Raw genomic sequence first — 14,237 nt, 5'->3', positions numbered from 1 at the left:
TAAAAAATGTTATTATCTATTTAGTGTTTCCTCTTGTCTGTTTTATTTATTTTTTGTATGTGTATAATTTCATTTAGTGTTAGATCACTGGATGTTTGTTGTAGTGGGGGATGTTCAGAGGGAGGAATATATAATTTGATTCTGTGTATGTTCGGTTTCTTCAATCCTGTTTTGTGAATCAAAATGTTAATATAAAATTTTTTAGAAAAACTGTCCATAAGATCACTTCCTTTTTGCCCTCAGGCCTGGTGGATTTAGCAGTGCTTCACTCAGTAGCAGTTATCCCTCACAGGATATGCTTCCATCTTCCTCCTGCTCCTCCTCAGCTGTGTCCTCATCATCAGGATTCAAGCCCCCTCGCTATGACGAACTACATGCTCAACCTCAACAAGAATCCTCTATGTTCCAGAGGGGTCGACCGGGATATCCCCAATCTACACCTTTCCGTCCTAACGAACATCCCTATCCCAGTGTAGGAGGGTCAGGTATGCAGATGCCGTTACATCCACCTATGCCACCTCCTCCAGGGCCTCAGTATGAGCTACCTTCTCTGTCTGACAGAGAGAGAGACAGAGAAAGGGGACACCGGGATCGGGACAGAGACACAGCAGGGCACTACGTAGGTGGGATAAGCTCCCGTCGTTCCTCTTACCACTACCAACAGGATACAAACTCTTCCTCCTCCAAATCTTACCATTCGCACCACTCACACCATACTGACCGACGAGAGGATAGGGATGGCAGAGGGTATCGGCGGGACAGTTCAGGCTCTCGCTCGGGAGACCATGGTAGGCATCGAAACCACCATCACAACCACCACAGCAGTGGGGCAGGTGGGTCAAGCAGGCGACGGAGTAGCAGAGATCGAGACTGGGAGAGAGACAGAGAAGGCGACTTCTCCAACAGCTCTGACCCACGTTATGGAGGCCACTTAAACTCTAGCCACCACTCGTCCAACAGTCTCACTCCTCCCCCTGCCACCACCTCGTATGGAGGATACTCCTCAACTAAAGACCTGTCCCCTTACGACACACCCTCCTCCTCACGGCTGGAGCCCTCACCAGCCTTCCGTCCTCAGCAGGGTACAGGGGAGAAGGGCTTTGGTTTGGGAGGGAGTATGGACAATGACTACCGTACACACTCTCACCACACACACCTGGCTCCTCCACCTCCACCTCCCCCACTCCCGCCAGCCTCCGTCATTGCAGCTGCTGTGGCTGAAACACTTGGCTCTCTGGATTTTGCCCAGGAGAGCCCTGTTCGAGAAGAACAGTGGACCAAACCTAAACGTCATCCCAGCACCCCACCCCTTCCCCCTCACACACCGCCAACCTCCTCACCTCCCCATGCCTCCATCCCCTCATCCTCCACCTCTCCTTCCTCTACCTCCCTGCCTCACCACCTCCCCTCTTCTACAGCATCCCTCTCTCCACCTCCTCCACAACGTGACTCCTCCCCAGAGCCAGATTCCACCAATGAGAGCCTGCCATTCATGCACCACAGCAGCAGCTTGGACTCACGTATTGAAATGTTGCTAAAGGAACAAAAGTCCAAGTTTTCCTTTCTTGCATCAGATGATGAGGACGATGAAAAGGAGGAAAGAGAGAGGAGGAAAGTAAATAAGAATACAGAAGGAAGAGAAAACAAACTGAGAGGAGAGGATGGAGAAAGGCTTAACCACAAAAGACAAGGAGAGAAAGAGGGTGGGCAACAGAGGAGGAGAGGAGAGCGAGATAAAGATGGGCGCCGCAGTAGAGGGAAGAGGCAAGGTGGTGGAGGCGAAGAAGGCAGGAAAACCCCTCCAGAGGTTGCCTCCTCCACCCCTGCCACCCATGGTTTAGTTTTAGAGTCTCTTCATGGCCAAATTCCTCCCTCTCTGGGGGAGTTTACAGACTCTGACACACAAAGGGGTGCAAATACCCCTCCCACCTACAACGGAGTGACACAGGTAAGCACTCTTACACGTATTTTAGGCTATTGTTGAAAATGCAAGCCTTTCTAAAATGTTGGCATTAGTTAACACCGAAATTTCATGTGAGTTAGGCTAACATTAATGTGATAAAGGTTACGGTAGGGCTGTCACGATTATGAAATTTTGCTTATGATTTATTGTCAAACAAATAATTGCGATTATGATGATTAATTGTCTGTTTTAAGGCTTTCGTGATAATTTGTCATTCTTAAGGTTTATACGTGCTTAATAAACTTTAAGAAGTTATTTATTCATGTTTAAAAGGATAATTTGCCCAAAAAGTTTAATTCAGTCATTGTTTACTCACCCCTGGGTTGTTATAACCCCTTCCTTTTCTTAACACAATGGGAGAAATTTTGAAAAAAATTTGTACTCTGCGAATGTCATACAATGGCAGTGTGTGGTGACCACCGCTTCATGAAGTACGCAAAAGTATAATTCAGAAGTCTAATAAATTGTTGTATGTTACTCCTGCCTTGTTTTGTATGCATATGGTACTGTTTGGTGAAATCTAATGTATTATTTTGGGTGCTTTCACACTTCAGTTGCTTGAGTTAATTTCCCTGCCCCCGCTGGTCTCTCTCTGTTCACATCTTATTATTTGAGTGCAAACCACTGTCCGATTATGTCATCAACATGAGGACAATCTCAAGAAGATATCAGCTTCACTATGTTAAAGTGTTAGTCTCTTTGTATTTACCACCAAAACTTAAATGACACAAAACAACACTTTTGTGCTTTTTAACCCATTTGCCATTAAATCGGGTTTCCCTTGATATCGTGGCGCATGCAAAACATTTGAATTCTACATGAGAAGTTTTCTATTTAAAGCATTATGGAGCAGTTCAACCAATTCTGAACAGCACTGACAAGGGGAAGAGAGAACACCTGCCCCAACATAAGTTACAAGACTTTTCACATCTACACATAAACACCCTTACTAACATTTATCACAAATGTTTAATACTTTTAAAACTTTAATAGAATTTTCCAATACAGCTGTGGAAGTTGTAGCCAAGAAAAAAACTTTTTTTGTATTTTGGATTGAAAGACTTGATTGTTGTAGAGATGACAAATTGTCATGGTAGTGTTTACCTCATTCCACAAGGCATGGAGCATTCATCAAATGATTTATGATAATTAATATAATGTGGGTGTGTAGATGTATATCAGTTGAAGACAAAATTATTAGCCCCCTTTGAAATATGTAGTTACAGGATTGTCCCTGTAATAAGGGCTCTATAAGTCGCTTTGGATAAAAGCGTCTGCCAAACGCTTAAATGTAGTGTCTTAGTAGTTGTTCTTGGCTGTTTAGAAACCTCTCTCACCAGTTTTCTTTCCAAGGTTTTTGAATTCTTTCGCTTCCTGCCTCTGCAAGTATTGTTCCTCCACTGTGTGGGTTTCCTCAAACTTCTTGATAATACTTCTCACGGCAGTTCTTGACACCTGAAAATGCTTTGATAAACGTGTATATCCTTCTCCTGCTTTTAGACTTCAGAAAAATAATTGTTAATGCTCACAAATTTCTTTTGTCTTTGCCATGATGACAGTTTTATATTGCTTCACTAGTTGTTTTGCAAGATACTAATCCTCAGTTTGAAGTGCAATTTAAAGACTTGGGGATTAATTAGGCGAGTTAGGTTAATTAGGCAAGTCATTGGATAACAGTGGTTGGTTCCGTAGCCAATCAAACAGATAATTTCTTAATGGAGCTAATGATTTTGACCTTAGCTGTTTTTTTGTTTTGTTTTTTTATATAATTATTTTATTCCAGCAAATTTTAATAAATAAGGCTTTCTCTTGAGGAAAAATATAACAAGAAATACTGTGTTAAAATCCCCTTGCTCTGTTAAACATAACTTGGGAAATATTTGATAAAGAATTGATATTTCATAGGGGGGCTAATAATTTTGTCTTCAACTGTGTGTGTGTGTGTATATATATATATATATATATTACACACACACACACCCCGTGGGTGAAATAAGTATTGAACGCGTCAACATTTCTTTCAGTAAATATCATTTTAATGAGGTTTTACATGAAATTTTCACCAGACATCAGTATTAACTCAAGAAATCCACAAATGTAAAGAATTTACAGCATTAAAGTCCATAAATAAAGTTATGTGTAATAAAGTGGAATGACACAGGAAAGAAGTATTCGAGACGCTCAGAAAAAGCAGTTCTGCAAGGTAAGCCAAGGAACCAGCTGAAATTCTTAATTAGATAATAATAATACCTCCTATCTGAGCAAATTAATATCAGCTGGGTTAGTAAATTGATGGTCTATAAAAAGGCTTTTCGTGACCAAGGTGTCACATAAGAAACATCTCATGATGGGTAAAAGCAAAGAGCTCTCCCAAGACCTTTCCAACCTTATTGTTGCAAAACATATTGATGGAATCGGATACAGACGTATTTCATAACTTCTGACTCTTCCAGTAAGCACCATTGGGGCCATTATCCGCAAGTGGAAGCAACTCACTCCATCATCAACCGGCCACGCACAGGAGCTCCTCGCAAGATTTCTGACCAGGTAGTCAGAAGAATAGTCAGAATAGTAGCCCAAGGAGCAGAGGTTTCTAGAGCTCTCTGAAAGAGCTCCAGAAACACTTTGAGGCAGCAGGTACCATCGTCACTGAGAAAACAATAGGCAATGCACTCCACTGCCATGGCCTCTATGCACATTCACCCCGCAAGACTCCATTACTAAAGAAAAGGCATGTCGAAGCTCATTTCAATTTTGCTACAACTCATTTGGACAAGCCTATGTAATACTGGGAGAGTGTAGTCTGGTCAGACGAGAGCAAAATTGAAATTTTTGGCTGTCATACTACACACCATATTTGGAGAAGAAACGACACTGCACATCACCCTAAAAACACTATACCAACAGTGAAGTTTGGAGGTGGAAGCATCATGGTGTGGGTCTATTTTTCATCGCATGGTACTGGCAGACTTTATAAAATTGAAGGAAAGATGAATGGAGCCCTTTATGGGCAGATGCCATCCACCAGGATTATGAAGATGAGATGTGGGTGGACCTTCCAGCAGGACAACGGTCCAAAGCATACAGCAAAAGAAACACTCAAACGGTTTCAGAGAAAATAATCAAGGTGTTAGATTGGCCCTTATTTGAATCCAATTGAACATTTGTGGAAAGAGCTAAAGATCAAGGTTCATAAGAGGGCCCCCTGAATCTTATAAGATTTAAAGACAATATGTTTAGAAGAATGGGACAAAATCACACCTGAATACCACGGCTGATTAATTTGTTCATACAGGAAGCGTCTTGAAGCTGTCATTACAAACAAAGACTTCTCCACTAAGTATTAAATACATTTCAGTTAGCGTGTTCAATACGTTTTTCCTGTGTCATTCCTCTTTATTACACATAACTTAATTTATGGACTTTAATGTTTGGATTTCTTTGTGTGTGGATTTCTTGAGTTAATACCAAAGTGAATAAAGTCATTGGAAATATATTTACTGAAAACAATGTTGATGTGTTCATTACTTATTTCCCCCACTGTATATATGTGTGTGTGTATATATATTAGAGGTTGACCGATATTGGTTTTTTAAGGCCGATGCCGATCTTCTGAAATCCGGGTCGGCCGATGGCCGATTAATGCTGCCGATTTATTTTGGCCGACATGTGCTTGTTTTTAACATCTTATTTGAACCTTTTTTTTTTAAAGATAAAATGTAACACAAATAATTACTTAAGATAGACAAAATTTCTCAACAAATACATTTATTGAACACTTGACCAATCTGCACTTGTACACTTAAATAAAAAATGTATAATATAAAAACATATTGTATAAATAATGTATAACAAATATATTAAATAAACAAAGCAGGTGTTACGAACTGCTCCGAGACACGAAGGTTGATATCCAAATGCAGCTTTAATTAAGGGGCAATCCAGACACGTAATCCAATATTCAGAGCATCCAAGAGAAGCACAGGCATAACTAGGGATGGGTATCGTTAAGGTTTTAATGGTATTACCATCTTATCGATCCGGTACTTTAATGGTATTCTTAACGGTTCTTTTTGTTATATATATATATATATATATATATATATATATATATATATATATATATATATATATATATATATAATTAAAAAGATAAACGTTATATAGGCACAGTGATTTAATTTCAGGAAGGTCTACTAATATTACTGTTCAGGTGTGGTCTAAAAATAAATCTAATAAAGTAATCAATTGTAAAATAACACTGCATAGTTTATCATAGATTAATGCTTATTAATGCAGAAGTTATTCATTCAAGAGCTGTAAGTGATTTTCTCTTTGCCTTTTGTTGTTTGATTCGCAGTAATGGCTCAATCGTCAGCATGTTCATTAGACTGCTTCCCCTTTAAGACCGGGTCTAATAGGCTCCTGATGCGCCATATTTTCTCCCAACTATTTCCATAACTACGTCAATTTAAGTCATAAACTGTGTTTAAGTGAATCTCCAAGCCGGTCGTTTTGCCATGAAACCCATAGTAGCCTATAGTTTGCTTGTCTCGTTGTGGTCCATTTCGGAGCGCGAGTCGCCTTGGGAACGGTATCTCTTGTGCTCTTTTTATTATTAAACGCGTCCTGCAATTTAGCAACAGTAGCTAGACTGTATTTTACAACAATCACCGATCGTGCTGATTCTGACATCAAGTTTGAGTTTTAGGGAGAAATGTCAGTGCACCGCTGTGAAGGGAAGGAAGTTGTGCTAGACAGAATGCGGCTTATGTATAAATATTCTTTTTATAATTTTTGGAAGGCGAAATCTAAAATAAAATCAGACTAATATCATAGATCTAAACCAGGCTACGTTTGAATGTTTCGTTCTGTCACTCATTAAGCAGGGCTCGTGTTGTGCTCGCTGTGCGCGAGATCTCCTCTCTCTCTCTCTCTCTCTCTCTCTCTCTCTCTCTGACTGCGAATAGCTAAATTGCATCACAGACAAATGGTTTCATATTATTATACATAGAAATGGCTGGCAAGATAAAATAACTTTCTCTTTATAGCAATAAAGAATGTATTTTCTTAATTTCTCCAGTACCGACAGCAGAACCGATAACGTCCGAACTTACCAAAGCCAGTCCTTCAATAGCCTATAGCGCGTTGGTATCTTTTTTATTACTTATTTCTCTGCATTTGGTGACAACCCTCTCAAATATAAGACACACAAACAGAACAAATAAAAGTCTCAGATTCACTGTCTGTAATTGCAAAATTCTTGCTTACTTATTGTGACATGATAGCAACCCTTCTGCTGTGACAATGCAACTTCAACTACGCTATCAATATCCAAAGTAGCCGAACGTCATTTCGTGTTTTTTCTTGAAGTTGGCAGTAAAATATCAAAAGTTTTTAATTAAATATAAAGAAGTTATACAAATTTAATCCTTACTGTTTTCTTCAAGGAACTTAGCTCCTTCCTTAGGCACTGGATGAGGTCTGCTCACTCTGCTGGAAAATGACTCTAGGGGCAGCGTGCGTCGAACACGCGTTCCACAACAACACTAGGCTGCCCACAGATGCGCCTGCCTAATAATCGGCTTGATATACTTGGATATTGGCCGATGCCGATTATGTAAAAAAAAAATGCAAAAAATCGGCCGGCCGGTTAATTGGTCAACCTCTAATATATATGTATGTGTGTGTGTGTATGTATGTATGTATGTGTATATATATATATATATATATATATATATATATATACACACACACACACACACACACACACACACACACGTGTATGTGTGGCATTCGCCCTCCAACAACAACGGAGGGCAGAGGAGCAACACTCACAACAACGAGCAGAGCGCCGGGTGGCTAAAGCACAGCAAGTTGGCACAGTAGGGGGCACAGGTGGTGCATCAGCCAGTCATCTCAGTCAATCGACCCGTGTCACCTGTTGGATCTGTCCTGTGACCTCCTGCCAGCGGGCGTTCGACACTTCACGTGGCCTTAACATGCACATATCCTGGCACAAGCGCCATGGTGACGTCACTGCCACTTAGTGGTGACTGGCGGTGTGTGTGTGTGTGTGTGTGTATATATATATATATATATATATATATATATATATATAATTAAATAATGTTTTGATGCACTTGTGAGATGATGATGATAATAATAATATTGTAATATTGATCACAGGCCCCTGAATCGAAATCTCATCACAGTAGACTTTGAGGTATCGGCAAACATTGGATAACTGGGTAAGAGAGGCATTATAACATTGTACCCTAATGGATGCATTGCATAAGATATGAAGAATGTGAGCTGCTCTATGAAGGCAATTTATTTGGAGATAAGCAGGGATGAGATATGCATTATAACATAATTGCAATCGCAAGCCTGCAAAGATGTGAATTATACATCATCAATAGCAGTTTATTTCCGAGATTTGGTACGATAGCATTCTTATCAACAGCGAACCATACTGGAGTTCACATTAACCGTACCCCAGACCACCTTTTACAAGTGTACTTTGTTGTGGTTCATGTGTGTGCACCTGAGTTTGGATAACAGCATTTATATCATACAAAACTTTGATGTCAAACTTACTGACTATTCTGTCACACACACTGGTTCAGAATGGCGATGATTTGTTCACTTTCGGTAAGCAAAACCCCAAAACACTTCAGTCTCCTGTACTGTCTGACTAACTTCTGGGTGTGTATGTGTGGCCTCATCAGCCTCCTCTTGATATCCAATTACTCCAATTCTATCAAATAATGCTGGGCATAGAAATGCATCTTTTCTTTGACTTCAAGTGCTTCAGGCATGTTTTGTAAGTTCTGCTCATTGATTTGTGCGCAGGTCTGTTGTGTTCTGTTTTACCATTGTTGTGGCACTTTGTAAAAAATTCAAGTTTTCAATTAAACGTACCATCTCACGAGCGGGAGCTGTGTATTCTGATGCTCTCATGGACTCTCATGAGCATAAAGAGGTGGTGACCATAAACTACCATTGTATGATATCACAAAGCACAACATTTTTACTTTTTGTTAAGAAAAATAAAGTCATATGGGGTTACAACAACACAGGGGTGAGTAAACTATGACTGAATTTTCATTTTTGGGTGAACTAATCCTTTTTAACTTGGGAGTCATATAATAACAATGGGATGTATGATTTCCTTTAAGGCTTTAAAAACTTACGAATTAAATGTAAAAAAAATAAATAAATAAATATCAAAATATTTCCAAACACTTAAACATGTCTCTCTTTTTAGTCAACATTAGTCTTGGTCCATTTTACATTTACACTGTTTTAGAACTCCGAGATATTATATTATGCAGTAGTTTAAGGCTAATTGATTAAACTCAAGCCCTTATTTCTCATGAAGGAAGACTGAAGGAAGCATTTCTTTGTGTATTTGAATATCTGATTCTTCAAATAGACTAAGCGCTCTGCGTTATGTCAAATGTAAGCATGTCAAAGTATACTCCATTTGACGGCGCTCGCATATACACGTGTTTGGCGCATGCACACTATGAGACGCCAGACAATTTCTCTTCAGGAGTTTAAACCCATAAAATATGTATTTTATATTGTGTCAGACTCAAGTTTTACAAATGCAGATATCTCCTGACCTCCTCTCACACACACACACGTTCGTCTCCTGTTATTTACCGATGATTGTTTCTTCGTGACAGCAATGGCTCAAATGTGAGCATTGCCACCTTGAAGATCCATGCAGATAATTCCATGCACATGCGCAGTCTGCGTGTTCAAAGACGTACGGTTAGAAAAATAAGTTCAGTGCTCGAGCACTCTACTGATGACGAGATTTGCGTGTGACCGAATTATACTTTGGACTTAACGCCTGTTTCACACATACTCCGTTTGCAGTGCGTATGCGGTGCGTATTTTTTTCCGTACCCATGTTAACAGGTTAGAGGTTTTACACTGCACGCGGATGCAGTCCGTCGATCCGTTCCAGTTGCGGTGCGGATACAGCAGTACAGCGATCGTTTACGCACAGAGTCTATTTTTGCTGTGCACTGCACCGCACTGAATTAAAGTGGCAGCGCATCGTTCACATTAAAATAGACATAGATTGACAAGAAACTGTAATAATTTCATCATATACGCATAATTACAGTTAATGTGTTCTACAGTTACTAAATTACAGGGTCAAGAAAAAAAAAGGATGATTATAGTCCCAAAAGTTGGAAAATATATATATGCATACATATATGATTATATATATATATATATATATATATATATATATATGATTTTTTTACCCTAAATAAAAGACGGAGTGAACCCAAATGTGTCTCATTCTTCTCCTTCGCAACAGATATAGCGCGGTAGCTTTTCTTCTGTCAACAACTCGAACTACATGTAAAACAAAGAATCACAATGATTTAAATTAATTTTCATACTATTTCAATGCCTTAAACAATATCAAATGAAACGTTTGGATTTAAAATCAAAATTACTTATAATAATATTGGATATGGAATAACATTAGATTTGAAGATTTTGAAGAAGCATTACCATTTGGATATGTTAAGATGCTAACTTGACCTTCAGTCACCAAAAAACTGGGTGCTAGAGGTGTTTCAGGAGAGGAGTAGTCCTCTACATTAAATTCCTAATTAATAAAATCAAGTACCATCCTATATTTTTGTTGTTGTTGATTCAGAATATTCCTTCTGATATGTCACATTATGAATGTAAAATGGGTTGTGAATGGTGTTTTCTTTTTTTTGATTGTTGTTAACTATTCTTTTTTTTGCTGAGCTATCTTTTTAAACCTCTAGTTGACTAGCTCTGTTGTTAGGCCTTTCACAATAACTAATTTTGTTGGACAATATATTGTCCCAGAAATAATTGCGTTATACGATATTATTGTCATTTTAAGACCATTTTATGCCACTGATATAATGATAATATAATTGCATAATAATGCAAGTACACCCTTTCAAAGAGCAATTCAATTTTAATTCTTAAGAATAAAAAGATAATATAGACTGGAAGGCCCCTCTTCATCTCCCACTGCTTGTTCCCAGCTTGGAAAACTGGATGGGATGGTTATATTTTAGGTGAGCTTTTAGGTTAGTTTTGTTGCCACTGTTTTTAAACAAAGTCGGCATACCGACTCGTTCACGTTAATGGGCTCTCCTCTCTCATTCAGCTTAAAGCCAATATGTTCCCACACTGGAGCTGTAGAATGCGGCTTTGAAACTTTCTGTCTGGAATTATGCAGTCGTCAGGTAAAATGCCTATTAGCCTCGAGTAACATCTTACACTTCACCTATTGCTGTCCGCTCTGTGTGTGAGGAGGAGCTGCCTGAGCCCCGTCTTCGACACAGAGAGCAGATGAGAGGACAGAAGCAGCGCGACTGGCTAAAATGTTGGTGACATTCAATCTTATGTAAACAAACACGCATGTAAACACAATGGACAATATCGAGGTCAGCAAAAGTGATCGAGGTCATGTCCATATTAGTGTTGTCACGGTGCCAAAATTTCAGTTCAGTGGTACCAATACCATTGAAATTTCACGGTACTCGATACCATTTTTGGTACCAATGCAAAAACAGGTTACAAAACAACATTCTTTTATTAACAAAGTCTACAAAACATTAGCAGCAGAACTAAGAACAGAAATATACCACTGAGCAACACTTTAATTTAAATATATTATTTTTGAATTATAACAAAACTGTACCATGCTTAAAGTATTTAAGATTTGCTTCAACTTTTGCAACTTAAGTTTTTACCAAGTACTAAAAAAAAACTAAATAAACCAGCATACAATGGAATGAATAAAAAACTATTTCGAAACTAATGTGCAAAGTGCTCTCATATTAATAAAGCTGCATATTGCCATTTTTCTTCACAATAAGAAATGCACAGCGACATATTATGATTAAATCAGTCGAGAGCAATCGTGTTCTAATCTAGCTGCATTAAGCATCAGCGCTCGAGGGATGAGCGTCACACGAGTCACTCTTAGCCGGGTACAGTTTCAATCTCTTCCCCCTTAGATCGGGACATTCGCGCAACTCATTGAAGAGGCGCTTACCACACAGTGTTTAAAGTCATTAACATGACCTGCTGCTGTATTATTTGAACTTTAATAAATCTATAACTCATTAAATATAACTAGCGGAGCCGAAGCTCTTTCATTTAAAGAGCTTCGGCTCCGCTTATTCCAAAACGAGACTGCTTCTGAATTTTAATATATAATATATATATATATTTATAATTCCCTACATACTTTGGGATCTACATAAGAAGCTGTGAAAGTTTCGAGTGCATCTGGACTGTGATCTGTGTGATTATTCCTCTTCTCCGTCAGGCGTGAACTGCAGTGCTGCTCTCACGCATCATTAGTTTAATTTGATTTAATTTTACGTTAAATGAGATCAAACGACTATTCGACAATGAACATTTTTCTCGTAATTTTTTTATTTCCGACGTTGTCGATAATGTCGACTAATTATCGACATTATTATAATATGCTTTTAAACTAACCTGCTTTGGTTGCTTGAATTAATCCGGGTGTCTTGTCTTTCAGGTGCTTTATTAAGTTTGATGTGTTTCCTCCTTTCGTCAGAAAATTGCAAAAGCAGCGTTTACAAATAGGTTTTTGCTGATCTATGATGTTTCCCTTTTCATCAGCCTCAAATTCAAAGAATTTCCAAACCTGGCTTTTTCCACTTTCTTTTCGACAAGATTCAGTTGAGACTCCGCAGCAGCTTTGCTTGTCGCCATATTTTGCTTGTTGTGAGAGTTCAGAAGTTCCCGACTATGCTTGGGAACCGGGTAGACCCGGTACTTGGTACTCTGGTACCTTCAGAAATTCTGGTATCGTAAAAAAAATTTTGTTTCAGTACCGACTTGGTACCGGAGTACCTGTATTTTTGACAACACTAGTCCATATATCGTACAATAAGTCAATAATAATTTTCTTGACCGGCCTACCTGTTGTGTTGTATTATTTCTGTTTATACTACTATTTTTGGTTCTGGCTTGAATTTGCCATTTTTTTTTTTATTTTTTTTTTCTCTCTCTCTCGCTCTTTTTAGCCATCTCCACACTCCTCTGGGGAGGATATGGAAATTTCAGATGAAGATGACAACATCACCACAGCAACCACCCATCCCGCTGCCTCCTCATCCTCTTCACCAACGACCTCCTCGCAATCTGCCCTCCCTTCCCAAACCCCAGATCCCTCTGCTAGCCCTCCCCAAGACAGCAGCCAGCACTTTAGCACTGCAATGCAACCTCCACCCATCTCGTCATACCCCCCTCACCTCCCTCCTCCACCTGGGTTCTCCCTGCAGCCCCCTCCGCCTCCTGGCATACCCCCTCCGCTTCCTCACATGGAGCTGCACCCCGAGTACCCACCTCTGCTGCCACACATGTATGACTATGCCAGCTCCATGGAGCTCATGAGCCAGTACAGTGGCGGAGCACCCATGTCATTCCAGATGCAGACACACATGCTCAGTCGCCTCTACCAGATGCGAATGGCTTCTGCCAATAGCAGTACAGCAGCTTCTGGAGAAGTTCTGCCCACCTCTGAATATGCTCCTTCATTTCACCTCCATTCTATACCCCCTCCCAATCACCCACATCACCCATACATGGACCAAGATGGGACTGTGTCCACCCACTATGACCAGGACCACCGCTACATCCCTCCTCACTTAGTGTACCCATACCCAGACCCTCATGCCGCACAGCTTCCTCCCCCTCACCTACATACCATTCCACCCCCTCACAGCCCCTGGCTTCACCACTTACAGCCCCAGCAGTACCCCTCCCACTACCCTCCACCTGGATTTGGCACGGTGTCTGGTGTGGATGGAGAGCTGTATGGTGTAGCAGGTGACCAGATAGCCGTGATGGGGCACAACCCCTATGAGTCTGTTGTGCAGCAGGTACTGGCAGCATTGATCGAGGAGATGAAAAACATCATGCAGAGGGACCTGAATCGCAAGATTGTAGAGAACGTTGCCTTTGGCACTTTCGATGAGTGGTGGGACCGCAAGGAACAGAAAGCTAAGGTAGCTTTCATGATTTATTGTTCACCTTTTGTATTTGTCTTGTTTTTATGCTTGAAATCAAACTGTGGAACTATACATTATTGGTAATCCCTCTCTGGTGTAACAGGTCAAACACTAAGCATATCTTATATGATAATTGGCTAAGACAAATCAGATGTTGTATTTTCAAAGGTTCCCACAGTCATTGAAAACAAGGACATTTTAAA

General features: G+C 39.9%; 1 protein-coding gene across 2 annotated transcripts in view; it reads left to right on the top strand.

Moving 5' to 3' along the window:
• The window catches only part of LOC127652867 (histone-lysine N-methyltransferase SETD1A-like), a 50,759-nt gene that overhangs the window by 13,784 nt on the left and 22,738 nt on the right, over window positions 1-14,237 (top strand). For both annotated transcript variants that reach the window (XM_052139282.1, XM_052139283.1), the window contains exons 7-8: window positions 244-1,948; window positions 13,048-14,031. In XM_052139282.1, coding sequence (XP_051995242.1) covers window positions 244-1,948; window positions 13,048-14,031 — 2,689 coding nt within the window. The remainder of the gene's footprint in view (window positions 1-243; window positions 1,949-13,047; window positions 14,032-14,237) is intronic.

This window comes from Xyrauchen texanus, chromosome 12 (assembly GCF_025860055.1).
Source record: "Xyrauchen texanus isolate HMW12.3.18 chromosome 12, RBS_HiC_50CHRs, whole genome shotgun sequence".
NCBI lineage: Eukaryota > Metazoa > Chordata > Actinopteri > Cypriniformes > Catostomidae > Xyrauchen > Xyrauchen texanus.
Note: the sequence above shows the minus strand (reverse complement) of the source record. Positions and strands in the feature narration are given on the sequence as shown.